This window comes from Phalacrocorax carbo, chromosome 9, assembly GCF_963921805.1.
Source record: "Phalacrocorax carbo chromosome 9, bPhaCar2.1, whole genome shotgun sequence".
NCBI classification, from domain to species: domain Eukaryota; kingdom Metazoa; phylum Chordata; class Aves; order Suliformes; family Phalacrocoracidae; genus Phalacrocorax; species Phalacrocorax carbo.
The window spans coordinates 34,900,192-34,927,826 of NC_087521.1; the positions used below are offsets into that span (position 1 = coordinate 34,900,192).

The 27,635-nt window shown below is 47.6% G+C and overlaps 2 protein-coding genes and 1 long non-coding RNA gene across 7 annotated transcripts in view; 1 reads left to right on the plus strand and 2 right to left on the minus strand.

Annotated features, from left to right (window-relative positions):
• SAMD4A (sterile alpha motif domain containing 4A) overlaps positions 1-835 on the minus strand; it is a 108,317-nt gene extending 107,482 nt beyond the window's left edge. For 2 of the 4 annotated variants that reach the window (XM_064461106.1, XM_064461103.1), the window contains exon 1: positions 724-834. The gene's annotated coding sequence lies outside the window, so the exon portion shown is untranslated. Of the gene's footprint in view, positions 1-723 lie in introns of all 4 variants that reach the window. The other 2 variants (XM_064461104.1, XM_064461105.1) reach the window with 2 other exon arrangements.
• Positions 1-20,991, plus strand: LOC135315066 (uncharacterized). The gene is made up of 5 exons (XR_010374518.1): positions 1-297; positions 11,889-15,944; positions 16,501-16,622; positions 17,291-17,526; positions 20,296-20,991. It is a non-coding gene; the product is annotated as an uncharacterized LOC135315066 (long non-coding RNA).
• On the minus strand, positions 15,036-27,308 carry CGRRF1 (cell growth regulator with ring finger domain 1). 2 transcript variants are annotated; one of them, XM_064461107.1, is made up of 6 exons: positions 27,109-27,305; positions 22,055-22,194; positions 20,606-20,783; positions 20,264-20,411; positions 17,065-17,172; positions 15,036-15,722 (listed from the first exon to the last, which is right to left on the minus strand). In XM_064461107.1, exons 1-6 carry the CDS (start codon positions 27,210-27,212, stop codon positions 15,372-15,374), a joined length of 1,029 nt encoding a protein of 342 aa, XP_064317177.1. In that variant the 5' UTR covers positions 27,213-27,305; the 3' UTR covers positions 15,036-15,371. The 2 variants fall into 2 exon arrangements, with proteins under 2 accessions (XP_064317177.1, XP_064317178.1); XM_064461108.1 differs by lacking the exon at positions 17,065-17,172 and having other exon boundaries at positions 27,109-27,308.
• Between the last annotated feature and the right edge of the window lie 327 nt (positions 27,309-27,635).

The window sequence follows — 27,635 nt, forward strand, 5'->3', positions numbered from 1 at the left end:
AGGAGGAGGAGGAGGAGGAGGAGGAAGGCTCGCCCTCGTCCCTGGCACGCAGTGGTCCGGGCACCGCAGCCTTCCTCCTCCTCCTCCTCCTCTTCAAAGGAGCAGATCTCCGACACCCTCCACGCTGGGAGCTGCCTCCCCCCACCCCGGAGCACCCAAGATGGGGTAGGAGCACCCCCCCCAGCGCACCCAGCACCACCACCCCCAGCCCAGGGTGCACCCAGCAGCACGGGGGAGTGGGGGATGTAAGCAACCCCCATGCAGTGCAGCCAGCACCCCCCGGTGGGGGGGAAGGAGGTAAGCAACCCCCGCCATGCATCCAGCACCCCAGTGGGGGGAGAATAAGCACCCAGCACCCCGGGGGAGGAAGGGAACCCTCCCTCCCACGACACTCAGGCATGGGGGAAGCCCCCTCAATGCACCCAGCACCCCCGGGTTGGGGGGAATAAGCAACCCCCGCAATGCATCCAGCGACCCGGGATAAGCAACCCCCCCGATGCATACCGAGCCGCCGGGGGGGGAGGGGGAATAAGCAACCCCCCCCAATGCATCCAGCACCCCCATTTAGGGGGGGGAACAAGCAACCCCCCCAACGCACCCAGCGCCCGGGGGGGTCCCCACTGCAGCAGAGCACAGCTAAAAGGGGGGGCGTGCGGAATGAGGTTTTTCGCCCTCACCCCAAAAAAAAGTTCCCCCCCACCCCCCCGGCACCGAAACACTCACCTGGCTCAGAGCGGCCCCGGGGCGCGGGGGGGGGCGGCGCGGCGCCGGGGGGGGCCGTGCCATGGCGGGGAGAGGGGAGGGGGGGAAGGGGGGGGGCGCGGGGCGCGAGCGGCGGCTCCGCGGCGCGAGACTGAGCCCAGCCGCGCGCCGAGCCCCCGCTCCCCACATGCCGTCATTTGCATACCGGTGACGTCATGGGGGCGGGGCGGGGCGGGGCGCGCGGGGAGGCGGAGGGGGGTGTCCCCCCCGTCCCCCCCCCTCCCCGTTCCAAACCCTTGCAAAGCCGTGCGGCTCCGCGCGCCCCCCTGAAACCCCAACCCCCCCCCCCCCCAATCCCCAGGGGGATTCGGGGTGCTGCGGGAGGGGGTGGGGCTGGAGAAGAGCCCGTACCCCCAGTTCACCGCCCCGGCCCCCCCGCTGCGGGTTTCCCGCTGGAGGAAGCCACCATCTAGCGGGCTGCGGGGTAATGGCAGGGCTTCGGCTGGGTTTTTTTCTTTTTTGGGGCGGCGGGAAAAATGCTACTTTCGGCTCCTTTAAATGTCGCCTCGTCAAGAAAAGACATTTTAAAAAAATCATTTTAATTTTCTTTTTCGACGTTTTACAAACTCACAGAATCCCAGCTGGCAGGGGCTGGAAGGGCCCTCTGGAGCTCACCCCGTCCCACCCCTGCGTGAGCAGGCACCCCTAGAGCAGGGGCACAGGGCCGCGTCCAGGCGGGGGGTGAATGTCTCCAGGGAAGGGACCCCACAGCCTCTCTGGGCAGCCTGTGCCCCTGCTCGGGCACCCGCACAGGGAAGGGGTTTGTCCTCATGTTCAGGGGGAACTTCCCGTGTTCCAGCTTGTGCCCGTGGCCCCTTGGCCTGGCGTTGGGCACCACTGAAAAGAGCCCGGCCCCATCCCCCTGACACCCACCCTTCAGGTATTTATAGGCATTGATGAGATCCCCCCTCAGCCTTCTCTTCTCCAGGCTGAACAAACCCAGGTCTCTCAGCCTTTCCTCATCAGGGAGATGCTCCAGCCCCCTGAGCATCCTGGTAACTCTCCGCTGGACTCCCCCCAGTAGTTCCTTGTCCTTTTTGAACTGGGGGGCCCAGAACTGGATGCAGCCCCCCAGATGTGGCCTCACTGGGGCAGAGCAGAGGGGGAGGAGAACCTCCCTCGCCCTGCTGCCCACACTCCTTTCCATGCCCCCCAGGACACCGCTGGCCCCCTTGGCCCCACGGGCCCGGTGCTGGCTCAGGGTCACCTCGCTGCCCCCCAGCACCCCCAGGGCCTCTCAGCAGAGCCGCTCTCCAGCAGGTCCCCCCCAGCCTGTGCTGGTGCGGGGGGCTGTTCCTCCCCAGGGGCAGGACCTGGCACTGGCTCTTGTTGAATTCCCTGAGGTTCCCCTGGGCCCACATCTCCAGCCCGTCCAGGTCTTGCTGGGTGGCAGCACGGCCTTCTGGTGTATCAGCCGCTCCTCCCAGCTCGGCATCATCAGTGAACCTGCTGAGGTTACGCTCTGTCCCATCATCCAGGTCACTGATGAACATGTTGAACAGGACAGGACCCAGCACAGGCCCCTGGGGAGCACCACGAGTGACAGGCCTCCAGCCAGACCCTGCCCCGTTGGTCACGACCCTCTGAGCAATGTTGTTGAGCCAGGTCTCTGGCCACCTCACTGTCCCTCATCCACCCCACACTTCTTTGTCTTGCCTGTGAGGAGGCTCTGGGAGACAGTGTCGAATGCCTTGCTGAGGTCGAGATGAGATAGACAACATCCACTGCTCTCCCTTCACCTTTTGCATGTCGCCATCCTCAGGGTAAATGCTGCCCCAGGGTTCTGGAAGCAGTTGATGGGGATGGATGGATTTAACCCCACAAGACTAAAAGTATGCAGAGGAGGGTAGGATTTGTGTTTTGGGTTACCGAAGTACCCTGCAGATTTTATTTCCCTGATATTCAAGGGATGAGTGATACAGGTATATCCAAGAAGGGAAACGGGGGCGGGGGGGGGAAGCAAGCACAAGCGTTTGCAAGAAGACAAGCTAATAATTGAGCAGAATCTAACACTTTATAAAGCATAAATAAAGGCGTGAATTGTGTTTATTTGTGGGCAAAAGGATGCCAGATGTCTGATCCATGCATGGCTTGTGCTGCAGGGAACAAGTGACGCTGGTACTTTTGTAGCGTTTCCTGGTGCCCGTTGCTTTGCAGACAGGGAAACCCAGAGGTAAGAGACGTGCTCATGTGTCTGGAGACGGCGAGGGAGGGAGGCATGATGGGATCGAGGGAAACCAGGTGCTGAACCCCTCCACGGGTGAATCCGCTCCCCAAAAGGAGCTGCGTGCTCTGGTGGGTACTGCAAAAAGGAGAACTCTGGGTTTGTGCACCCTTCGGCTTAAAAATCCATGCACATGGCTGAATCTGTCCCATTTCGGGTTAAAAAATATAGCAGGAAGATAAAGGCTGCCAGAAGCCACTGGGAAGGCCCGGTCCCGTGTGCAGGAGCATCGATCCCGCAGCAGGACCAGGAGATGCAGATTACGCAGTTGCTTCCAGCTGCTCCTGTACATCAGGCGCAAAAGGTCCATCTCACCCCGCTTAGGAGTTTGCATATTACACGCTTTAGCTTTCAGCATGGTGACTAATTAAAGAAACAGGAGCGGAGTTCCCTGCTGACAAACCCCAGCCATCTGTCTCATCCTAATAAATGGTCAAAGAACCCCTTTCCCCTCACCTCGGTGCCGACAGTCCTCCCGCCGTCCGGGCGTGCTGAGGGACGGCCTGTGGAGCTGCGAGGATACACCATCTGCTGTGCCGGTGTGCACATCTTGCGCGGGAAGACGGAGTGAGGCTCGTTAAACCATCGGCTTTAACGGCACGAGGAGCTCCGGGCAGAATGCCTCGTGCTTGCACGTTGCTAATTTAAGGGTTGCCAAGCTTGCTTTGCTGATAACGCCTCTCAGGTTTTGCATTTTGCACATCTAAAGTGGTAATAGCAGCCAGCAGAAGAATATTTTGAGCTGAAACGTCAAATGCAGCACTATGCGAGGCCGGGCAGATCGGCGAGAGACGGTGTCCCCCGACGCGCAGCAAGTCATGAAGAGCTAAAGGACTGAAGCCACAGAGTCTATCCCGCGCTCTGGGAGTCATCAAGAATGCACCTGATAATAAAACCTAAAACAGTGATTCGCCACTCGGGACCCCACAGTACGTATTCCCCATAGCATCCCCGGGAAGCAGATGCGGAGGAGCGAGGTCCTGATGCAAGAGCATACACTGTGATGGTTGGAGGTTTCTATGGTAATTACAAAATATATCTGTGACCCGTGGAAGAAATACCCTGCTGCACCGCTAGATGCATTGCGGGACGGGCGCCTGTACAGATCAGTGTGATAAAAGGGTCCCTGAGCTGGCTGGAAGCAAATCTGCTTTTGTGGGGCTGATCAGGTGGGGTGGAGGGGCTCATCAACACCTCTGAGGTCAACTCTCCTCCCCACGGATGGAGCACCCAATGTGCAGACGTTGTGTCCTGGGAGCAGAGACACCCCAGCCAGCTCTGCACAGACACAAGGCAGAGCGAGTGGAGAAGCAGGATAATTCCATTTTATACGGCAAGCCCTGGGGGACCCCGGGATCTTTGCAGATCCAGCCAGAGCATTTCTGCAGGGCTGCAAGTCCCGGGACAGAGAGCGGTGGCTGTTAGTGGGGTTTGGCATCGCCCGCGCTGCTGGTTTTTGCCCAGTACAGAGCTGATGGCGTGGTCTGGCTGACCTCCACTGCCGGCATCCCAGGGTGGCTTGGGACAGCAACATCCAGGCACCACCTATGCTTCTGCTTACCTATTCAGGGAGAAAACAAGAGGCCTGCAGTAATATTAGCCAAGCAGTTGGTCTAAGCAAATTAGTGAATCCTGACGTTGCAGGAGCTCAAAGGAAGCCGTGGCTCATCCCCGTGGAAGCTATCCGATAGCATATTTAGCCAAAGAAAGGATGAGTATATCCACCAGCACACAACGGCCCAGATTCCCTATCTCACTAAACCCAAGTATTAGCAAAAATATCATGGTAGGCAAGCTGAGATAATTAAATATGATATCTCTTCCATTTGTTCCTAAACAAAATGTGGGAACTGGCCACTGGGATGCTAGTGTTTTCCTTACCCTGGGTGGTAAAGTGGAGAGCTGTGCAATTCATACAAATAAGCCCCGCCAAAAACAAACACAAAGAAAAGCAATATAAGAAAAGTAAAAATAAAAAGTAACAATAAAACCTACATGGATCTAGATTTCCAAACTGGATGTGGCAGACTTTAAAAATTTGTATTTATACTCACCTTCCTGTGCCCAGTCCGGGGTTCGGGGATGATCTCGGGTCTGAATTCACCGTGAAAGGAGCAGCGATCTTTGATGGTCTCTCCTACACGTATCTACTTGAGGCTGGGGGAGGAGGACACAGGTCTCTTCTGCACAGAAAAAAACAGAAGCAAAGACGATCCTGGCCCTGGAATACCTAATCCGGCCCTACGTACACTGCGTTCTGCTGGCATCGTTTTGGAGCAGGGTGTGAAACACTCATCTTCCAGCCTGAACTAATGGACCTCAAAAAAGCATCTCTTGCAAACATATCACAGGCCGCTCTCCCGCCCCGTGACGCGTGCTGAATCGGTGACAAAGAGGAGCTAAGAAGGGGATGTGAAGGATTTATTTAACCAGGCAGGCAGTGAGTTTCATGGGGCTCTTCCAGTTTCAAACAGCCCCTTGGATATAAATGCAGGCTTTTACATTGCAAAACCTTATCGTCCCATCAACGAGTGAATATTTGCAGAGTTTGATTTTGCAAAACTGAGACCGCTGTGTGTGTTGACGGCAAAGCCTGACTCAAGCCCCGTTGGGCCTTCGGGGCAGCCTGGTTATTAGGCGTGCTGGTTTGCACGGCACATGAGAGATGTCCCATCCCACCCCCTCCGACCAGCTGTCGGCACAGGCACAGAGCACACCTCCAGCTCACGCCTCGGATGGGTCCGCAGCAAGATGCCTGAGCGGCTCTGGGCCCCTCTTTGTGCGCGCTAACACCCCGTAAATGCCTGCTGGCGAGATAACTCCCTGGATGGCTATATCCCATAGCCTCACGGCATGTTTACCTACAACACTCAGATTTTTCAAACCATTTCCAGCCAGCAATGAAAGCAGCTTGTTGTAGGACTTGGAGCTGACTGAGGCTGTGTTGCAAGCAGATGGCCCTGATGAAACAAGACACTGATCCCCAAGGAGGCACCATTCAACGGAGCTGCTCGACTCCCCGGCTCCAGCAGCTCCAAGACAGTCTTGGAGATGTGCATTAGCACACACCATCGAGGAAATTGCTTCCCTAACTACCCCTTTCAAGCAATTCTCTTTGGAAGCCTGGTTCCAACTCAAGACATGTGTCAGCACCACTGGTACTAAGGCAGTTTTCCTACTTAATTATTAATAATGAAGCATGCCTAGCGCTCACAAAATGGTGGTAATTTAAGGAGAGTTTCCTTAAAGGAGAGTGGAAGAGTTGCCAGGCTGGGTGAGGGTTTAGATGTAGCCAGGATGCTGGAGTGGAAAAAAACCTTGACGCTCTCACCTGATGAAATGGGAGGGGATCCAAGCATGAAAGGCAAACATGGGGGGAAACTGCTCGCGTCGATTCTCCTGCTCCTGGCTCCAAACATGCAGCTTTCAGCAAAACCAACATAAGTAACAACTAGGGCTGCACAGAAATAATAAACGTGTGCATGCACAGCTAGAAGAGGTGTAAATAGAGACGATCCACTGAGACCTCTAAGGGGTTTTCTGCATTTTGCCCAAGTCCTCTGAAGATACTGCAAGAGGTGACAAGAAGGGGACAAGCCACGGGAACTGAGTGAGCTGGGGAGAGAGGCTCCATGTACGCAGGAGGTCAGATGGGTTTGGCAGAGTCTCAGCTGTGCCCTGAGCACCGTCCTCGCATCTCTCTCCATCCCACCACGTCTCAGGCCGCTTGCTTGCCCAGGATGCTGCCTGCTCACCCTGGTACAGAGGTTGCGTCTCAGGAGTCCTCAGGAGACCTCCATCACTGAAGGTGGACACGCCTGTTGAAGGGCTAACAGCAAACTGGGTAATACCAGCCCCAACACCCTGATGAACCAGACTGGTTGTACAATGCTCTGTCTGGCACTTAAATTGCTGCTCAGATCTATTTACATGTTTCCCTGAAAAACTGAATAAATAAATATGTAAAATGGTAAATGTTGCTCTGTATATACCAAACTTGGCCATCCCAGCTTGTCTCCAGCCACCACCCAGCAGAGCACAGCAGAGGTCACCGCTTCCCCGAGGAGCCTGGCATGGGGAGCAGGGAACCCTGGCAGCTCTGCCCATGGGCCACCCAACACGCTCGGTGCAATGTGCCAAAACGCCCCGAAACCACCACTCTCGTCTTCATGAGTATCAACAAGTTTCTCTACAAGAGGTGGGAAAAGAAGGAAAGGTTTTCATGGAAACAAGGAGATGCAAAAAAGGGATAAACCCACCTTATTAGATCGGATTTGTGCGGGTAGGGTCACTCAGCTGGACCAAGGTCCATCTCCAACTCCTACTACAAAGGATTATGTTGCTCCAAATAAGAGACACAAAAAAGACTGAAAATCATTCTGACTCTTGCGCTTTGAGGAGCTCATTTGGAGAAAGAAGGCTCTTGATCAGAAGTCAGTGGATATGTCTTTGGGTTTGCCTTGCCCTTGTACAGATTTGTCCTGCTCCCTGCAGCAGAGAGTACCACGTAGTTAAAATACGAGATCACGCATTATGTTCCAGCATAGATGGCCATGATTAACACTGGTGCTGGCTCCAGGGCAAAGCTTTACAACCTACCACATTTTCTGTGATTGTCCCCATCATCACCAGTGTTCAGCCACCTCTCTGTCCCCACCGCCTCTTTCAGTAGCCTTCAGACTACGTGGGACAAGGGAAGTATTGGCTGTGCTGGAGGACGTGGTTTTTATGGGAATCTTTGGAGGATGAACACTTAACATAAAGCAACAAGGAACATTTAAGGACGCTGTTGAAAATGTGGCCTAATGGAGGTCCATCTGTTCTCGCTAGCTAGCGCAGATGCATCCAGAGGGGGATAGCGGAGCCCCGCGTTGCTGCGGTCTCACCTGACAGCAGTCACTGGAAGCAGGAACAGGATGAATTGCAGAGAAATCTGCACGTTGCCAATCTGCCTGTCCATAACAGATTGACAGGCAGCAAAATACAGCCCAGCAAAAGGAGTGGCAAAGTACTGCCGAGGGTACAACCCTGCAAAGGCTGGAAACTTCAAATTCCACGAGGTGCTGTGAAATAAGTGTCTGATGGGACACTGTGAGTAGATACATCAGTTGGGTGGTGGGAACAGCAAGGTAGAGGTTGCTAAAATGAAGGATATAAATGAACCCATCAAAACATGTCATAGCGTCATGAGTCCTTTATATTATCAAATACCTTTTTCAGGACAGGAGAAAAGCAAATGGCTTGTTAATGGTAGAGCTGTTGGACTTGATGCAGATGGTTTCGTTAAGAAGTTGGCGCTGAAAGGGAAAACTGGAGCTGGCAGACTTATTTACACATTTTCCTGTCTCTGGGAAGATACTTAAAGGTCGAAAGACTGGAAAAGCCATGGCCATTCTTACATGTGAAGCCACCAGCTCTTGGCAAACATCTTTCTTTGGTCCTACAGCAAAATGTAAAGGTAACTTCTTGTGTCATTCAAGCTGGCCTTTGAGCAAGCTGTGCCGGTGGAGGAGGGTTGGATGATGCCGCAGCCGCTCCAGCCAGGGTCTGGTACTGACCACCTAGGAAGAAGCCAGCTTTCAGAAGAAAGGCAGCAGCTGGGTTGTCAATCTTGTCTCCATGTATGGCAGCGTCTGATGAAAAGCATTGCTTTTCAAGCTGTCATACGCCATAAATCACTGCCCTGTTCTTACTTTGATCAATGAAAAGTGCCGCCATAGAAAGGGGTCTGCTAACCTTGGCAAGTGAGGCGGCCACGTGAGAAAACGCGGTGCCCGACTCCCTCGAGGCTCTCCGCTTGCCATAATTATCCTCAGCCTCGCTGCCAGAAATATCCCACCCCAGGGCTTCCTGCAAGCTGCTGCATTTTGAACTTGCAGTCAAGGCTCTTTCCCTACAGGGGAAATCCTTGAAACTGAGGTCCCTCAGGAACGGGAGACCAAAATCAAATAGCTTTGAGTGTCTGTGTCATAGTTGACCAGGTAAGAAGCAACGGGACATCTGTATCTCACTCTATTCTGGTAGCAGAAGACTAATGCCTGATGACCCCTGGTAGATCTCTGGGGTCTCACTGCCTCCAAACTCAATAGCATATGCAGAGTTAAAAGGAAAAAAGAGGAAGAGGAACAACTATCAAAATAATTCACAAATTAGCAATCCTCCCTCTAGCCTGTTTGTTAAAATATTGCTCACAAGGAGCTGGTAGACACTGAAATTAATAGCACTACGGGAGAGATAAGTGATGCATTAGACTTCTCACTAGTCCCCTGACTACAGCCTCTATTGAAAAATCTGCCAGGAAATATTAGATGTGCAGTGGCTATGCAATGGGAGAGTGAAAAATATCAGGAACCGCCAAAACCCCTCATCCGATGAAGACAAAAAGCTGGAGGAGGCATCTAAAACCTAGAAAAGATTTCTAGGTACAAATCTGCTGATACAAGGACGCCGCAGAGGATATAAAACACAGGTAGCAATTAATTGTCCAGACAATTTATTGCTGGTTCCGCAGAAGTAATTCTGGGATTCTCTCGACCCTCAGGAGCACCCGGACCCTGCACAGGTAGTACAGGTGTTTTCTAAAGACTGGAAATGCAGTGACCCATCAGGTCACGACTATGGCACACGTCACACGGCTGAGGAGGACATGGGTAGGGAGGAGGAGTAAAAGGAGGTTTCTGGGTTTCTGTGAACCCTAACAAAGTCTCAGTAACCTCAGTGTGAATTTGTTATCTATCATTGCTTTTCAAAATACTGTCAGAGAAACAGAGACTCCTCACTTAGGACGTCAGACTCCGCTGAAGACTTCATCTACTCTCAAGGCTATGTTTGGGTATAGTATTTTTAATGTTTTAAACCATTCCCATTATGGGATGGCATATTTAAAGCAGGAACTCTCCTAGCTCAGACGCAGCAGCATCCAGACAAATGTGCCTTTATGTAGGTGTTGCACATTCCTACGAATTTATGGAACCAAACCAGTAGAAGCCCCTTTTTACAGGTAAAACCATTGCTGCACTACAAGCTCGTATCTCTCTATCCACATCGCTCATGGGCATGAGGGAGTAAAAGCAATACAGAAACAAGGTGTAGAGCCTCCCGAGCGACTCCGCACTGTTCAGGAGAGACTTTCTGAGCCCTTCCGTGGTCACTGGCTGGGCAAACATCCCAGGGGATCATGGCTAGCACTGCTTCAGAGAGCAGTGGCAAAACAGGGAGCAGGGTCTGGCTGGTTTTGGGGGACCCTGCAAAGCATGGGACTTCCCAGTGCTCGGTTGTGCCCTGATAGCTGCGCTCCAGTATGCATTTGCATTACGAGGCCGTTGTATGCTGTCAAAGCAACATTAAAATGGTAGTAACACTGAAGTTATCCAGAAATACAACCCTAATCCTGTTTTTCCCTTTGCCCTTCCTGCCCAGCATACTCCAGCAAGACAATACCAAGCCTTCCTAATGGCTTAATTCAGAGGAGGAGTTTTGCTGTATCAGATAAAATTCAGCTATTCCTGGCATTAATTACATTAGCTATAAACGTACAGGACACCAGGGACAGCCTTTGCAGGGGCTGCACGTCTGCTGCAGTGACAGAGGCCAGTCCTTGTTTACTGTGGATATCAGGACAACTGAGCAAATTGTGACTGGTGGCCAGTTACTGCAGACACCTCCCTGTTACGCACGTCAGCCCCAGACCTCCCTCCTTCACCTGGCAGACCTTGCAGAGCTTTATCAGGGCGTGGGGGGACTGAGCAATGCACAAACCAGCAGGAGAAACTCAGACCCTGATTCCTTTTACCAGTTTTAAGTTAGGAAGTAAATGCATCATTTTAATCAGATTCACACAGAGGCTTGTCTTAAGCTGAACAAGACATGTACATGGGTTCTCATCCAATCAGGCCTACCAAAACATGAGATGCTGAACTCCTGCCTCCTGTATTCCCTGATGGGGAACAGCATCACGCTGGGTTGGCAGCGTTGGCTACCAGTAGCTCAGCAGACAGTCTTGCCACTCTGATGGGCAACAGTCATCCTCAGCGGTGGTGGTGAGGCTTCATAGGGTCTGTAGTGGAATGCAGCACCGGTGTAGCCCACAAGGAGTGGGGGCCAGGGCATTAGCCAGTTTTCAAAGCACCTTATGGGAATTCTGAATTCCTCATGGAATGGGAAGACCTTTTTAAGATTAATTGACCTGAACTGTCTCCCTCCTACCATTTTCTGCTACTTGGAGGAGGCAGGTAGAATCATAGAATCACAGAATCATTAAGGTTGGAAAACACCTCTAGGATCATCAAGTCCAACCCCCAACCCAACACCCCCAGGCCTCCTAAACCATGGCCCCAAGTGCCACGTCTACATGGTTTTTGAACACCCCCAGGGATGGTGACTCCCCCACCTCTCTGGGCAGCCTGTGCCAGGGCCTGACCGCTCCCTCAGGAAAGACATTTTCCCTAATATCCATCCAAACCTCCCCTGACGCAGCTTGAGGCCGTTCCCTCTCGTCCTGTCACTGGTGACCTGGGAGCAGAGACCAGCCCCCCCCTCACTCCAGCCCCTCTCAGGCAGCTGCAGAGAGCGAGAAGGGCTCCCCTCAGCCCCCTCTTCTCCAGGCTAAACCCCCCCAGCCCCCTCAGCCGCCCCCCAGCACACTTGTGCTCCAGACCCTGCCCCAGCCCCGCTGCCCTTCTCTGGACACGCTCCAGCCCCTCAAGGCCCTTCTTGTCCCGAGGGGCCCAAACCTGAGCCCAGCATTCGAGGTGGGGCCTCCCCAGTGCCGAGCACAGGGGCCCCATCCCTGCCCGGTTCCTGCTGGCCACACCAGTGCTGACACAAGCCTGGGTGCTGGTGGCCTTCACAACTCCCTAGGCAGGGAGAAAGGAAGATCCTAACAGAGCAACTTTCTCTACAGAAGGAAGATGTCCACACCACAGGCATTTGGAAAGGCACCTTGGGACATCCCTAAGCAACACCACTTATTTTGATCACCTCATTTCCAAGCCTGAGCTCTGATTACAGCTGATGAACCAAACCAAGCAGTGAGGTACCTCCCACCTCCCTCCTTCAGCAAAAATCATTACAAATTTGTAATACCCCGACACTGATGAAAAGAAGCAAGTCTTGTTGCCAGAAGTCTGCGATTGTTCCTTGATGTCACCAAATCCATAAACGTCATCCATAATGAGTGGAAGAGGAATGTTATATTACCTCTATTACAACAGGGCGACGGAGCAGAACAGCCTCTGTCAGTATACTGGGGTTTTGTGGGTCACGGAAAGGTTTTATTTCTCTCTTAGAGCCTTGAATCCCTGCTTTAAGACAACCAAGGGACACACAAGGCAGCTTTAGAGCTGCTCCTTTTACTTCTCACCCGATCTATATTTTAAGATGGCTTCTTAGGAGAAGGGCAAACGTAATAAGCCAGCTACTGTACTTTTTATAACTCTCAGTCAGGTCTTTGATTTGGGCCAGCAAGGAAGCTTGTTAGATCTGATAAAGCAACTGGGCATCTCTGGAAAATGCTATTAAAAGAACATGAAACAAATGAAAAGCTGGGACAGACTCAACGGTAAATACACGGCCTGGCAGTTCAGCACGGCTACATCCTGTTTGCCATTATTATTTAATACTGGCATCGATTGCTTGAAGGATGAGACAGACCAGGCAATTCTCTGTGGGGTTTACTTGAATACCATTTCACTTTGAGATTAAACAAGCCCACAGGCTTGGATCACACCGCCTTGTTGGGAAATTTTAATTAATTGATTTAATGTCGGGGACTACTGTGGTCAAGCATTAAACAACACCTCTTTGATCATCTACGTGGACAAACCAAGTCCCTGCTAACTATCAAGCAGTGCCCAACTCCAGGTTTGAACCAGTGCAGCATTAACCCGCTCCTCTGGAATAACAACCTGCACAGCCACTCTCCCACATGCTGGTAGAATAAGCTGTTCGTACGAAAACAGCTATTGTCACGGCTCAGGCTCTTTGGTCTTTATATGATATTTTTTCTGAGAGCCCCCACAGGCTTAGAACAATTTACACCAGCTCTCCGTTTCACAACAGCCACACATGGGTACGAAGGGAAGTCTGCAGAGTAATTATTTCCACCACCAACGCGTTAGCTGCTCCCCTTTAACGGCAGAACAAGGCTAGTGGCACAGATAAGGGAGGCTCAACTCAGCAACTACCTCCACCAGGAATGCTGCAACCCAGCCAGCGGAACTCAGTGCGAGACCACAAAGAAAGGGAAGGTGATTTTTACTTTGAAGACTGATTTCACCCAGTCATTCCTTCATGCGTGTTCTTGCATGTTCACATCTTCACTAGCACCAAGACACGGGTGTCTAAGTGGCCCAGAGAGGTCCGCCTACAGCGAGACAGAAGACAAGTCCTCAGCGTGCCCCTGTGATTCATCCTCAGTGGTGAAGACACTGGACGATGTTTACTGTCTTTATATGCTCTCTTAATACAGGCAGCTCCGCATCTGCTTGAGTTGCATCACACTGGTTTTGCTCTACATCTGTGTTGCGTCATCTAAGGCATGGCCTTGCTGCCGCCAGCACTCGTTCCTTCTGCTACGACCTTCCTCTCTGCTCTCCTCTCACTGTTCCCACCCTCCCGAATTGCAGCATACGCACCATTCTTCGCCACGATGATTTCTACACAGAACCATCTGTCTTCCAAAGTCCTCTGCAAGCACCGACCAGTCCCTAGAGACACCTAGGTATTTAATTCCCATTTGATACACAGGGCAAACAAAAGGCTGATTTGGCCAGCAGTTTATTTCCGAGTTGTCCCTGGCAAGGAAGGTCACTTTACGTAGAGCAGATAAATTGTCTTACAAACACCCTGCTGGTCCCTGGCTGGAAATCTGTGGCTACATGCATCAGTTCCCAACCTCTATCTGTCTTTACAACTAAGAACTCTTTCCACCACCACCACCTAAATCTTTTCCTCAGAGGCAACAGTGAGGAGTTTGGAAGCAGGGTCATTGCAAAATAAAAAAAAAAAAAGATGGAAGGATGAAGATGGAATACCTTTGAGCAGGGGAAGCTTCCTCCCCTGGTTTGGAGGTGTGCAGCACCTTGTGTGTACCTTGTACTGGCAGCACCGTTAAAGATGCTCAGGAGAGGTCAGCCGAACAGCTCGGAGCACAGCTTTCTCTCCCTGAGACTGAGCAGCTGTCCTGGAACTGGATGTGGGGCAAAGCTGCAAGGGAACGAGAGGGAGGACAGAGAGCAGCTACTGCCCATTTTCTACAGGTTCTAACGAACATTTATATTTTTGTCTTACATGAGCAGGTGTGAAACCTGGCCTGTCTGTCTTTAGAATTCAGCTCTCTCTCAAGAAGCCAACCAACAATTTCTCTTTTCAACAACCATTTTTATTGCTTTAGACAATACACCACTGGAGGGGAAAAAAGAAAGAATTTTCTGCTATTCTTTACCTTCTTTTCTTTATTAGAGTAAGTAAATTCCCTGGGACTATTGATAAAAGGTAAACGGTTAACTTTGCATCTAAGCTGACAACGCAAGTAAAAAGAGTTGGAAATTCCCCAAAGCAGGCTACTCGTATAAGAATAGCGCTGCAAAACTGCCCAAGTAACCGCTCTATGGAGTAATTAACTAACATTTGCATGGAGAGCAAGTCCTTAGAGCCGTCCCTAACAAGACTGAAAGTCTGTGTCTCAAAATAACATAGCAGAGACTCAGGCTTGAAAGTGTCAGCAAGGTTTAGTTCAAGCCAACAGTAATCAACAAAAAAATCTTTCCACTGATTCCAACGGGCTTCGGCTAAGGTCCCTCACACACACACACACACACACGCACACAGATCTTTGAAAACAGCCAGAAACAGTATTCCGAATGCCTTCAACTCCCAGCTCCTGCCGCAGTCCAGCCTTCATCTCGAAAATAAATACACACGTGTTTAACAATGAAGAATATTTACTTTCCTTCAGCTGATGCATTCCATAAAGTGCTATGTTTCTAAATTATACTGAGTTATATATTGCCCTAGTACTTTAAATACAATAAATATAGAATGAGCTGTGTGCAACTTCACTTGCAAATTTTATTCTTTTTTTAGTAGGCATACTAAATTTAGTAATGAAAATAGCCTCCCATAGTACCCCATGAAAAACTACTAAGAAGTTATAAATAACATCACATCCTTCAAAGATATCCTACGCACTTCTGTCCACGTTGCATGGCTAAGCGTAGCGTTCCTGCGAGCATATGGAGCGAAGAAAAACAAGGAAGCTGAAAATTACCTAACAATAAAAAGCAAAACCATAGAAGTTAATGCTACATCTCCTCCCATAAACAGTCTGTTTTCTACATTTAATCTCGGTGCATACAACCCAGTTCTTCTCTTTTCTTCCTCCCCATTAAAAAACTCCTCCAGGAAGAACATCTTGCAAGATACGGGTTGATTCATCTTCATCTTGCTCCTTTTTACTGCAAAGTGGAAAAGATTCTTGAACAAATTGCCTACACATTGGACACTGCTGAAAATACTTAACGCAGCCATCGCACAAGCAGGCGTGCCTGCAGGGCAGGAGTACCCAGTTCACCGGGCCATTCTGGCAAACAACACAGTCTTTACTGTTTTCTTCATGCAATTCTGGCTCATCTTCAGCCAGTCCGGCCTTTTCTAGCAAGCTTCTGTCAGTGCTCCTCTCACCAGGGGACGTATCGCTTGAAGATGGTGCGGTACTATTCGCAGACATGAAGAGTTGCTAAAATACACATAAACACAAACATTTAGAAGTCAACAAACTCTACCCCGATGCCTGAACACACACAGGAAATGCAAATTCCACTGGCTTAGGTTCACTGGTTTCCACTGGCTCCTATAGTGCCAGCCTCACTCTTTGTGTGAGTCCTGACAGTTGCCTGCCCTTCAGTTGAACGTATTTCAGATGGATAAAATTACATAGAATGCTGGGAAAATATTATGGGTAAGTCATCAAATCTTAGCTGAATCAAATCAACATATGTGCATGAACTTTAATGGAACTGCCCAGGTTTTGAACAGCTCAGGTTTCTGTTTCTGGTCTATCATTTCTATGCCTAGAGGGATGCTTCTATCCATTCCTATCAAAAATACATCCACCAAGCTGTCAGATCAACTTCACTCAGGTCGCTCCTTTATTACAATCCTCTTTTGTCTTATTTTACATGAAGCGCAAATCCTTCTGGGCATGATCTCTTAATAAAGCCAGTAAACTACCACGCAGCCAAAGATGCCCACAGAGAGCACACCACACAAAACACAGCTGCAGAGTTATTTCTGTTCAGTTTAAGCAGTGTTTTTACAATGGTAACCATACATGAGAAGAAAGGGTTAAGGGGAAGGGGGAAGTTGACCTGGATGAACTATGTCAGCAAAAAACGGCCAGAACAAAACATTTCTTTGGACAAATCTATTTCTGAATGACTGCTAATCGAGTCAATGGAATTAATTTGGCCCAATTTCTAGCTTATCAATGTCATATGTTATTTTTATTATCACAGTAATAGAAAACAGAATCACATCATCAACCACCTGACAGACACAGGACAAAGATGGTCCCACAACATGCACAGATAAGAGAAACCGGAATGGAATAATGAGAATATTGATTGAACTTATAATGGTATGTGCTGGGCAGATTTCTAACCTTTGTGCATGTTTTAGGGTAAAAAGAGATTTAAAAAAGACAAGTTTCTTCTGCGGCTTTCCCAGTTGAAGGGCAGCCTAGGAGAAAGTGTGGGTTTGAGAGACTAGCAAGGAGGTAACAAATGTTCTGTAGAGACGAAGCATTCTATGGCTAGTTAATGTCTTATTACTGCTTTAATAAGTGGAGAGGACCTAGGCCTCTAGGCTAGAATCAAGTCATTTCTCCAGGAAATCTTGAGTATTTTCATATAAAATATTTCTGTGCAGTAACTTTGGCTGGAACTACTTAACTGATAAAATAATTTTAACTACTATCCAGTTCTTTGCGTGACAATAAAAGCCTTATACTAATTTAAAGCCTACACAAACTAAACTTAATGCTGTCACCCAAATGAAATAAGACACAGCATATGGCTTACCTTCAGATCATGGTATTGACCTTGAGTTAGAAGTAGATACTGATACAGTATTCTGCAGGAAAGTCTGTAGCTCTCGTCAGGAATGTGGATTACAGCCACCATTGAAATCTACCAAAAAAACCCCCTATGTTTAATAACTTCCCTTTTCGTTATATGACACATATAGAACAGTTTGCCTGAAAGGCTGTATACTTTGTTACAACCTCTGCCCTGCTTATTTCCTTAGACAATCAGGACTTCAACAACATTGACTTTGGGCACAGATCAAAAAAAGAGGCTGGACAAGGTGAAAACAGGACGTTGCACCAGATCGCACTTTGTGGCGCTTCAGCTGTCTGCCCTGGTTCTCCATGGAGCCCTTCTACGGCCAGTTGACAGCGGGGACCTGCTCTGACTGCTTTCACCTGATGGACTCAGGCCCCAACCTGAAAAGGCACCTAAGCATGTGCAGTCCTCCTGAAGGTAAGTGCTGGTGCAGCTGAGGTAGGGCTTGCTTACACAGTCACAGATGTGCCTTGGAGAGGCTACCTGTGGAATGATTTCAAACCGAAGTAGCAGTTCCCACACTCCTCTTTCCACTCTGCTAATTCATGATGAGCTCCTCCTAGATAGGAGAGAAGCTGACAAACTGCAAGGAGTTTCCCACAGCACCCAAGCCCCAAGCAAGTGCGTGCACTTAAGTCCCGTACAACATCTGCAGCCGCGCCCTGGGCTGTCTTTGACACAAGAAACGACCCTGTCAGCTGAAGTCTGAGTGCAGAATTACAGGGGAACACATAAAAGGCAAAGTCTTCTCTACTTTTCCCCACTTCCCTCACAAACACACGGACCACAGTTTTTAGACTCTGAAAAGCATTTAGAAGTGTCCCTGATTGGCTTGTAAACCCAGTAGGCAAAGGACAAATTTCACTGGAAAGGATTATGAAAAGACCCCATGGGCTGACCTTAAGAGTCACTTTTCTGAAAATAAAAGCCCTCTAAGCTTGCATGCTGTGCCTAATACCCCTCACCCTGCCCAAATTATGTAATAGCCTCTAAAAGGCAGGAAAAAAAGAAAGTGAAATTCAATACTACTGTAGTTCCCAGAAGCTGTCAAAAGAGAAACAAAATACAGAAGAAAGACATTTTGTTTAAAAAAAAAATTTAAAAGGCAAATCTGACTTGCTCTTCAAAATCCACTACACGGCTAATTACCTGGAGAGTTTAAATATACATGTATCTATACATATGTATTTGTACTAACTGAATTTCCTACTCTTTGGCAAAAAGGTCTTTTTTTCTAAATCACGATGCCTCAAAAAAAACCAAAACCAGCCCAAAAACCCCACACACCACTATTAGCTTTGTTTTGGAGCCCGAAAGCCATTAAATCTCCATTAAAATGACAGATTTTGTGTTTTGATAACAAGAGTTTAAACATTAACAGTTCTCTGTGTATTTGTATTATGTCATCCCACCGTAACAGAAGTGCTTGCTCAATGATGACACGTGTCACTGATTCATAGTTTGTTCAGACAGCTAGGCAACTTTTTTAACTGTGAGCGGGACCAGTTCCTAACGCAAGCATCTCGATCTTCAAACTACTGTCCCCTCTGTTACGCTGTCCTGTAGTATAGGGATATATACAGAAATACACTCTGTTGTGATCTAGCAGAAATGCTACACTTTTTGGTTATTGAACCCCTTCCACTTGAGCTCCAGGTATTTTCTCTTTGTAAATACTTGTACACCATAATCAAATTACTTCTCAATCTTCTGTTTTGTATGCAGGCCTGAGATCTAAGCCTTCTTCCACCTTAGCCCTGCCAGTCTTCAAATAATTTCTGTAACTCTTATATATGGTCATGCTAATTTTCTGGAGCTAGAGGAAAATTCCCACAATATATTTACATTTTACAAATTTGTTTCAACAACAACAGATGCAATTCTGACATTTGTCTGGCAAGGAGTTCAGGTGGAACTACTCCATATTAACCATATTAACAGATTCTAGTTGTGTTCCTTTTCTCCAAAACCAGAGGCAAAATACCTCCCCCGCTCTCCTTCCATCCCCTTCTTCTACATTAAGGAATAAGAGAGAGGTGTTACAAATTCCTGTCTACACTAATGTCAAACACATTCAAACATGACATTTACAGTCTCTTTATATTATGCTAACCTGAACTCTAAACATATATAATGAACTGTAAAACATATATAATGTAATGTAAAATACAATCTAAACATACATAGATGTACTAATCTAGGAAATACTGGGGCGGGAAATCTGGAGTGGGGACAGGAGGGACAAAGGCACTCCTGAGGTCAAGTGACAAAAAGCCAAGGGCAGGCATCACTGGGAAAGGGAACAGATTTCTTAGGCACTGGTGTGATCGCAAACACTCGCCAAACGAACGTATGGAAAAGCGTTCAGTGGGTTTAGGCAATTAGCTTCCGAGTTCCTTTGTATTATTGTTCAAGCAGTTAGCGCTATCAGATTACCAACCAAATGAAAAGATGGGAGATAAAAGTGTGTCCCAAATCATTCCAAAAAGAATCAGTCAGTTTAGAGCTTGGAAGGGATATTGAACTGTATGTGACAAGGCTGAAGTTGCTTTAACTGTAAGAGATTAGGAAGAGACCTTTTTGGGGAGGTGAGTCTCTCATATCAGCCTACTGTAAGACCTTCACACCCTTCCGTAAATGACCTGGAGCTGGCTACTCTGAGACACAACGTACTGCATTACATAGACTCGGGCCTGCCGCAGAAAGGTAATTTCTATGCTCCTTCCAGTCAAGTCAGCGATCAGCTCAAATATCTGTGCCAGACTCAAAAAAAAAACCCACCTACCTTGCCAACAGCAATCCAAAAGACCGTACCGGCACAAGAGCTCCACCACAGGTTTATGCGATCGGAAAAACCAGAGTAACAGTGTACTAACCTACCACAGCCCGAGGTCATCTGACCCCAGGGCTTACCACAGAGACCTTTGCAGATATGAGCTTTGTGAAAATCCTGAACATCTTTTGAATGGTATATGTAATTTTTAAGTAACAACTATCCTTGCTCTCCTGCCATGCTCCCCTGGAGTCATCAGTGATAAGGTTAGGGACCAAATTCTAGGGGACAGAGAAAGGAAGCTGTTTTATTCAACCCTGTCTCCTGAAGCGTTCAGACCTTAAACACAGTGACCCTAAAATATATTCTTATGTTACTTACAATATCATATATTTCTCGGTCTTCTTCATCAGCTAACGTCAACAATGCTACCAGCGGATAGCGAGATCTAGGCACCGGGCCAAAATCGACAACTTGAGCATCTTCTGGTAACTGACAGTATTTTTCTTCCTTGTCATTTTTTTTAATGCTTTATATGTGTCAAGGAAAACAATCAGTGTGGCTGCAATTGTAGACAAATGTGACGTTTGCATAAAGAATATTTTTCATCGTATTTGTTCATAAATATATTGTGCCAAGAACTGCCGAGCATTCACAAGTCTCAACACTCCCTGTGCCAACAAATTAGCATTTTTTGTCAAAACAATTTTAAAAAAAGGATACAAGTACTGTTGCCGATAGAGGTATTCGCTGTACAGAGCATCCTCCAACGCCTGAGGAGTCTTTATTCTGAAGCAGTAGACATGTTTCTGTAACGCTTCGTGGAGTTTTTGAACGCTGCAGCCCCAGTAGCATGTAAGAATACAGTCTTCCAGACAATCAGGTGTCAGTGTTATACCCTCTTGTAAAAAGAAGATAAGGATTTCATTGACTCACCCATGTACAGGAATTCTGGAACTCCAAAGTGTAGCTTCTTAAACGGCAACAGGCAGAAAACAACTTCAGTGTCCCAGGTTTTATCATTATAATCTAATCTTCTAAGAATTTAGACTAGGTTTAGTGCTTATGAAAGTCCATGGAGATGAGGAAGTGGGTGCGAGGAGATAAAATGGCTGACTAAGCTAACAAAAGTCGCATGTGCATTTTATGAAGGGTAAATTTTAACTTCTGGTAACATTTTACACACTCGCTGGCAGACCCAGGAGCACACCCCCCTGCCCAAAGTCCATTCCCTCTTTAGATAATAGTATTAACTGAATTGCTGGCCTACAACACCCTCTCTGGTCTCAAATAATAAGGGCCTCTTCATCATGCAGAGGGAGGATGAAAAGAGGATCTATGCGTTCTGTTTCTTTTCTAAAAATCAAGTACCCAACCCATGAATTTCTAAACACTTTCTGCATCAACAGGAACAGAACTCTTGAAAAGTCCCACTAAGTTCATGTACTCAAACCTCCTGAAAAATCCAAGTTACCTGAAGACTAAGGTGTTGGGTTTGCTTTCTTTTTTTTTTTTATGTTGGGGGAGAGCTAAAACTGCTGCAGCCCTCTTCTTATTCCTAGGAAGGCTCCGCATCTGTGTTAGTGGAAGATGCTCAGCCTTGCTTACTACTCCCCAGTGATGCCAAAGGGCACGAATTTCACTTGCTATGTGGGTGATTTCAAGGAGGTTAGGAACTACTTCAACTCTGACCCAAAAAGATATTTAAATTCAGTTTCCACTGAAGCACAGATAGAAGGGGAGGTTGGTTGGTTTTTTGTAGTGCACCGAAACACCTCTAGAGATCTAGACTTACATTTAAGTGGGTGGCATTTACTCTATAATGAATTCTATAGAATTCTACATTTCTGTAAAGTTTACAAAAACTTTAAACTTACAAAAACTTACCAGCCCACAGTAGCTGGTAATCTGCAAATGTTTTTGTTACTTAAAAATACGTTATAGCAGGAAGTGTTTCATTAATAAGAATTAAACCGTACTTAAATATCCAAACATTTCACTTCTAAAAACACCACATTTATAAGCTGTGTAAAAATGATTTCTGTTGTAATGATGGGAGGAAGCATGTTTCTGAGGACTCTTGATAAAGAAAAAGGGTGAGAGCAAGAAAACATAGTACTAAGTTCAGGAACCCAACCTGACAAAAATCAAGCACATCAGAAATCCACTGACTTGTTACTGAAGCTGTAGCAGGATGAGGGATTTCTAACCCAAAAGGATTCTTCACTTGTCTCATCCGCTTTTTCAAAACTTTTGTGCTGGATTCAGTTTCTTCTGAGTTTCTCAGAATAACAGGAACACCCAACCCAAACCTATGAGACACGACACAAGAAGAACAAGTGGGTTAAGTGTTAGCATTGACACATTTGAATTTTTCGTCAGCTCTAAATAGCAAGCAGCACAACATTCTGCTTTGCAGGATATCTGCTAGGCATGCACAATATAGCCCGGCAATCTGACTCCAGCTTTTTCTGGTAGAAGGCAGGACTCCTTGCAGCACTACAGAAAATCCATAAAGGGGGAATACTTTACTCCTGCAACATTTCCAGAAAGAGAATAAAATTAACGAGAATGGTCAACGCCCTCTAGTGGTAAAGGGTTAGCCAGAGCTTCCTCCCAATTGACATTCCGCACATCCCCTCAAAGGGCCAAAAAAAATCGCCACTTGCAAAGATGGAACAGCCTTAATGGACTGGGTGCTCAAAAAGAAGACCTTAAAATAAATCATTCAATCCTGAGGTATTTCTAGCTGTAACCTCAGCCAGCAAGATATTTTTATGGGAGAATAAGATCCAGATTTCCCATGTAAACCTCAATTAAAATAATGCGCTGATATTAAATAAGGGGCTGTAAAGCCTCTGCTTTGAGCCAGAAACCAAGTACAAAATAGTCAAGACTCTGAATCAAAGCCAAGACTCTAAGACCCCTTCAAAGCCAAAACTAGCACGCTAGCCTAAGTGATATTCTGACCTTAAAAGGATAACAAAGCAAAGGTTTCAAAGTTTAAACACTCTGTGAATCAAAATAAAATCAAAGAAAGCGAGAAAGAATATTTTGGGATGATTCCTGACATCAGTTAAAACCCCCAAGATTTTCATATTGCCTGGGGCTCTTAAAAGAACCTCTATAGAAGATGAGGATCTACAAAACAATCTCTGCAACGGACTTCCTTTTACACTTGGCTAAAAATAATTCACTTTTTAAGGTGATAGCAATAACTTTCAATAACCAAAGGCAGATTAGAGAAACTGTCCCAGATACGCAATCAGAAAACCACTTCAGAGACTGAAGAGATTTTCTTAACTGCATTAATCCAGTCCTGTCTCATTAGCAAGGCAACAGGGAGAGGCTGCGGGAGTCTTTTGTTAATGCATTTTAGAAAACAGTTATTAATTAGCTCAGGCTGTACTTTCCTGAATCTGTGCTTCTGTCGCTGCCCCCTATCCTGTCGAGGTGATGGCATGTTTAATGGCTTTGAATTTCGGTTCATGCAGTCATCAGCATATTGGGTGCTGAAAAACTCTGAATGGCACGAAGCACTGGCTCTTCCCTGCATCAACTGTTTCCATTTAGTATTCTGAAATAGCAGCTCTTACAGTAAGGCGGGTCTCATATCAATAACTCAAGCTGAAAAGGGCACTACCAACCTCAGCGTAATCAGTTTGAAAATTGCTTAAGTAATTTCGTGTACAATACAGCTCTGAGCCAAACAGACAGTTTGGTGGCTTAACTGCTACTTTTTCCTGGGTTTAAAATCTTTTCCAACTCCGGTGTGTCAAACAAAGAAGAAAAGCAGAGCTTTTACTGACATTGGGCTCCTTTCTATTGATTTGTGTTGGAGAGGCGCCCTTTGTACGACTAATGGGGAAAAGCATCAGTCAAAAGTGATTTTCAAGTTGAGGAAACTAGTTCAGAAAAAATTCTCAAAGCCATTCTCAATAGCAACAACCTGTTCCTGGCAGCCTAACAAATATTTGCCTTTACCATTTAATGTCTTGCATGCCTGAGTGTCACAGATACACCAGAGAGGAAAGAGACTGAGCTGACGGAAAATACTCTATCCTCATTACTCCATCTTTGATCAATGCCTTTGGTTTGCTAGGTTTTGATGGAAATATTCACATTTCTTTGATGATATAATATAGGGTGCTCAGCTATACTGGGTTTCTGCGCATGGAGGGTCAAATCTCTGCCCGATGCAAGTAAGCGCAGCCACATGGACTTCACTGGGGCTGTAATGAAGTACACCAGTTAAACATCTTGCTCACAAAGAAACCAGGTGCAGCAGCTGTTCCCCTTATTCAATATCCAAAACTCAATGGAGCTAATCTCTCCAGGCGCACATAAAGATGCCTCCTGTTTTATACCATCTGGCCGATTCCAAAGTAAAAACCCTGTTCTTTGGAAACTTTCTTCGCTGGTCGAAAGCAACAGGATAATCACCATGGAAAGCAGCCACGGAAAAAAGCCTCTAGTCCAGTTTCGGTAGCAGCTGAAGGCCTTTCTGTTCAACAATAAGGTACAGTGCTTCTGTAAATTTTAAGGTAGAATTCAGTGTATGAATGATGAATAGAGATATAGTTTTTATTTTATGGTCTAGCATTCTATCAGCCTACATCATTAGCTGGTACAGGGGAAAATTAATTTCTTCAGAACAATGCTAGTTTAGAGAAGGCAGGAGTTTCCAACAGTTTTGTTCATGAGTTAATTTCTCCAAAGAGCAGTCCAGACCTCAAAGAGGTGATAAGCCTACAGCTCCTCCTAATATGAGCATCCATTTCCAGCTCAAAAGGCAACACACAGGACCATATTCAGCTAATCTAAATTCCACCTCATTCCTATGCCCAGAGCATCTAATGGGATGGCTCCAGAAAGCTACCTGTGCAGTAACCTACTTAGACTCTCTGAGCTGAGCCACAGGTATCCAGGGCTGGCCTTAAAAACAGACGCTCATCAAATCAGTGCATGATTTTGCAAACGAAAACATTAACACTCCTAAGCAGTTGGTGTTTTCAGGCTGGCTGACACCATCATGAACACATCCATAAAACAAGCTAAGAATTGATGCTGAAATGATGGGGGAAACAAAACGTCATTACAGCAATATATCAAGTATTATGTACTCATATGACACCATATGCATTTAAAGTACTCCATGTAGCAAATAAAGGATCAAGTTGTTTTCATGAGTAAGTTCAAGAGCAGCTGCAGACACACTGATGTTGCTTGGAGGCTCCCAGTCATATGGCTGTGGTATGGCAGAGTTCAAAGGTGGCAGCAAATACCTCTGAGCAGCTGGGGGCATACTTGCAGACTTGTACGTGTGAGCTCCCGACTACTGCTTCTGCTTGGCTAACAGCTCCTTAACAAACTAGTGTGAAGACAGTTTGTATATATTTACATAAACTGCAATAATATCTAATGCAGAAACACCTAGAATCTCTGATCCTGAAATAAACCCAAAAAGCACCAGTGGACACGTGCGCAAACATAAGGATCTTCTGGCACACCTATTTCAGACACTTTACAGCAGGGGATTGCAAATAATTTATTATAAGCAGATAAATAATTATTAAATTGATAAAGGATCACTGTTTTGGGATATACATGCAGAAGATTCATTTGAATCACAATTCAACGTAATTTTTTTGCAAAGATAATATTTTTTAAGAACTGATGAAGTGAAAAAGGAAAAGTGGAGAGAAGCAGATGGCAATATAAAACCGTCAGCATGCAGTGGGGCAGAGAACTATGAAAAGGATTTCTAACACCTCTCTCTCCAAGTAAATAATGAGGTGGAACTTCACCCAGCAGAAATATAACAAGACCAGTCTTGCCTTCACTACTACCTACCCAGCATTAGGGGAGGCAATGCAAAACAAGAACATAACCAAAAACTTTCCACAAAGCATATCTAAAAGATCAAAAGATAGCTTCATTCACACCAAAAGCAATGGATGGCATACGTTTGAGCCAGTGGCAGCTAACAAAATGATGCAAACAAGGGAAAGACTTTGCACTAAAGGAAAGACAGGCAGAGTATTTATAAGCTGCAAAGAGAACAAACAGCTACAGCTAACACGTCTGTAACTCAAAGAGAGACAAAGGAAGGAAAACACTGAAGCACAGCACTATAGATATTAATGTTAAGCCAATGGGAGGAAATGCAATAACTGTATTTTATTCCCTCCAGAACTGCAGTGTATCCCCAGTTCCTACACAAAGTATTTTGTTTGCTAATCAATGCTCTCCACTTGGCAAGCATCAGTATTTACATTTTTGGGACATGGTTTAGGAGGCATGGTGATGTTGGGTTGACAGTTGGACTTGATGATCTTTTCCAACCTAAATGATTCTATGACTCTACATTTAGGGCCACTGCTGAGCTGGCAGGAAAACAAACAGAACAGTGCTATTACAGACACTGACATCTTTGCTGAACCCTCTCAAACACGAATAGGAGAGGGTCTTCCACTCCTCACCCCTCTAGACACTTTAACAGGTCAGCTTTACTTTAAGGCTTCTCCCCAGTGCAGTCCCAGCACCCTGTTCTTTGGTTCACCTGAAACACCCCCTTCTCCTCTGAGTTTCAGCAGTGGAACAGACTGGTGCCCCATCAGCAGTCCTGAGTAGTCTCACACCTCTGTAACAGCTCCACCTTAAAGCCTGGCAGATTTAGCTGCTACCCGGCCTAATGCCAGGCACTTTATATGCTGTCTGCTCATTTAATCTGCCACCAAGATTTGAGATGTCCTTCTCCAACACTGCCAACCTTTTCCCTTGGAGCAGCCCTCCCTGACCCCCGCTCCCTCACTCAGGGCCAGGTCCTCTCCTGGCCACTCTGTTTTCTCCACAGCTTCCATCCTCCCCTTCTGCTGGAGCAGCCCCTCTTCCCCTATGGTCAGTGCCAGCCCTCCTCACCCTCGTTTCTTCAACACAGCCTCACTGCTGCGACCACTGCCAGGCCTCACACACCTATCCCCACTGCCAGCCCCGGCGCTGTCACACCCCAGGGCCACCCCACACACCCGGAGCCCATTCCCAAAGGGGTGCCAGCTCCCATTAACCGCTTCCTAAGCCGTGCCACCTCACTACATGGCCAGACCTCCGCTGCCAAGGCCCATCGCCCCAGACCGGCCTCCAGGGCAGGACCGGCCCCACAGAGCCGGAGTCAGCCCCACACGCTGCCCCCACAGCCGGCGCCGGCCTCCCCCGCACGCACTCACCAACCCAGCACCAGTCCGCTGGTGACGAGAAAGCAGACGAACACCACGGTGATGTAGAAGAGCGGCGAGTACTCGTAGAGCGTGACGAGGAACACGGCGGCCATGGGGCCGAGCCAGGCCGCCCCACGGCGGGGGACATCCAGGCCGCACCGCCCACCGCACACGGACCCCCACCGGCTCCCGGAGCCGCGCGCATGCGCAGCAGCCGTGTGAAGCCATTGCCCTCAGCTTGCCCGGGGGTGGGCGGGGCAGAGAGGCGGGGCCTCGTTGCCTAGCGACGGCGCAAGGGTTTCCCGGCCGCCTGGATTTGCACAAAGCTTTTAAGTAATAAAATCCACTAAAGGCTCAACCCGCCTTCAAACACCTCCATCCCTTAGCTGTGGCAACCCTGGCGCTTGGCACACTGACCTCCAGTAAAGGCGGGATGCTGCCAAACTCCTCTGGCGACCTCAGCTAGTAAAGGGAGCACTATTTGCAAAACAAGTACATTTTGCATCCCAAAATGAATAAACAACCTACCTACAAAA

Coding starts and splice junctions, on each gene's coding strand:
- CGRRF1 (XM_064461107.1), bottom strand. CDS start 27,212: ATGGCCGCCGTGTTCCTCGTCACGCTCTACGAGTACTCGCCGCTCTTC. Junction 20,412..20,605: donor CTCTATCGGCAACAGTACTT/GTATCCTTTTTT, acceptor ACACATATAAAG/CATTAAAAAAAATGACAAGG. Junction 17,173..20,263: donor ACCGAGAAATATATGATATT/GTAAGTAACATA, acceptor TTTTTTTGGTAG/ATTTCAATGGTGGCTGTAAT.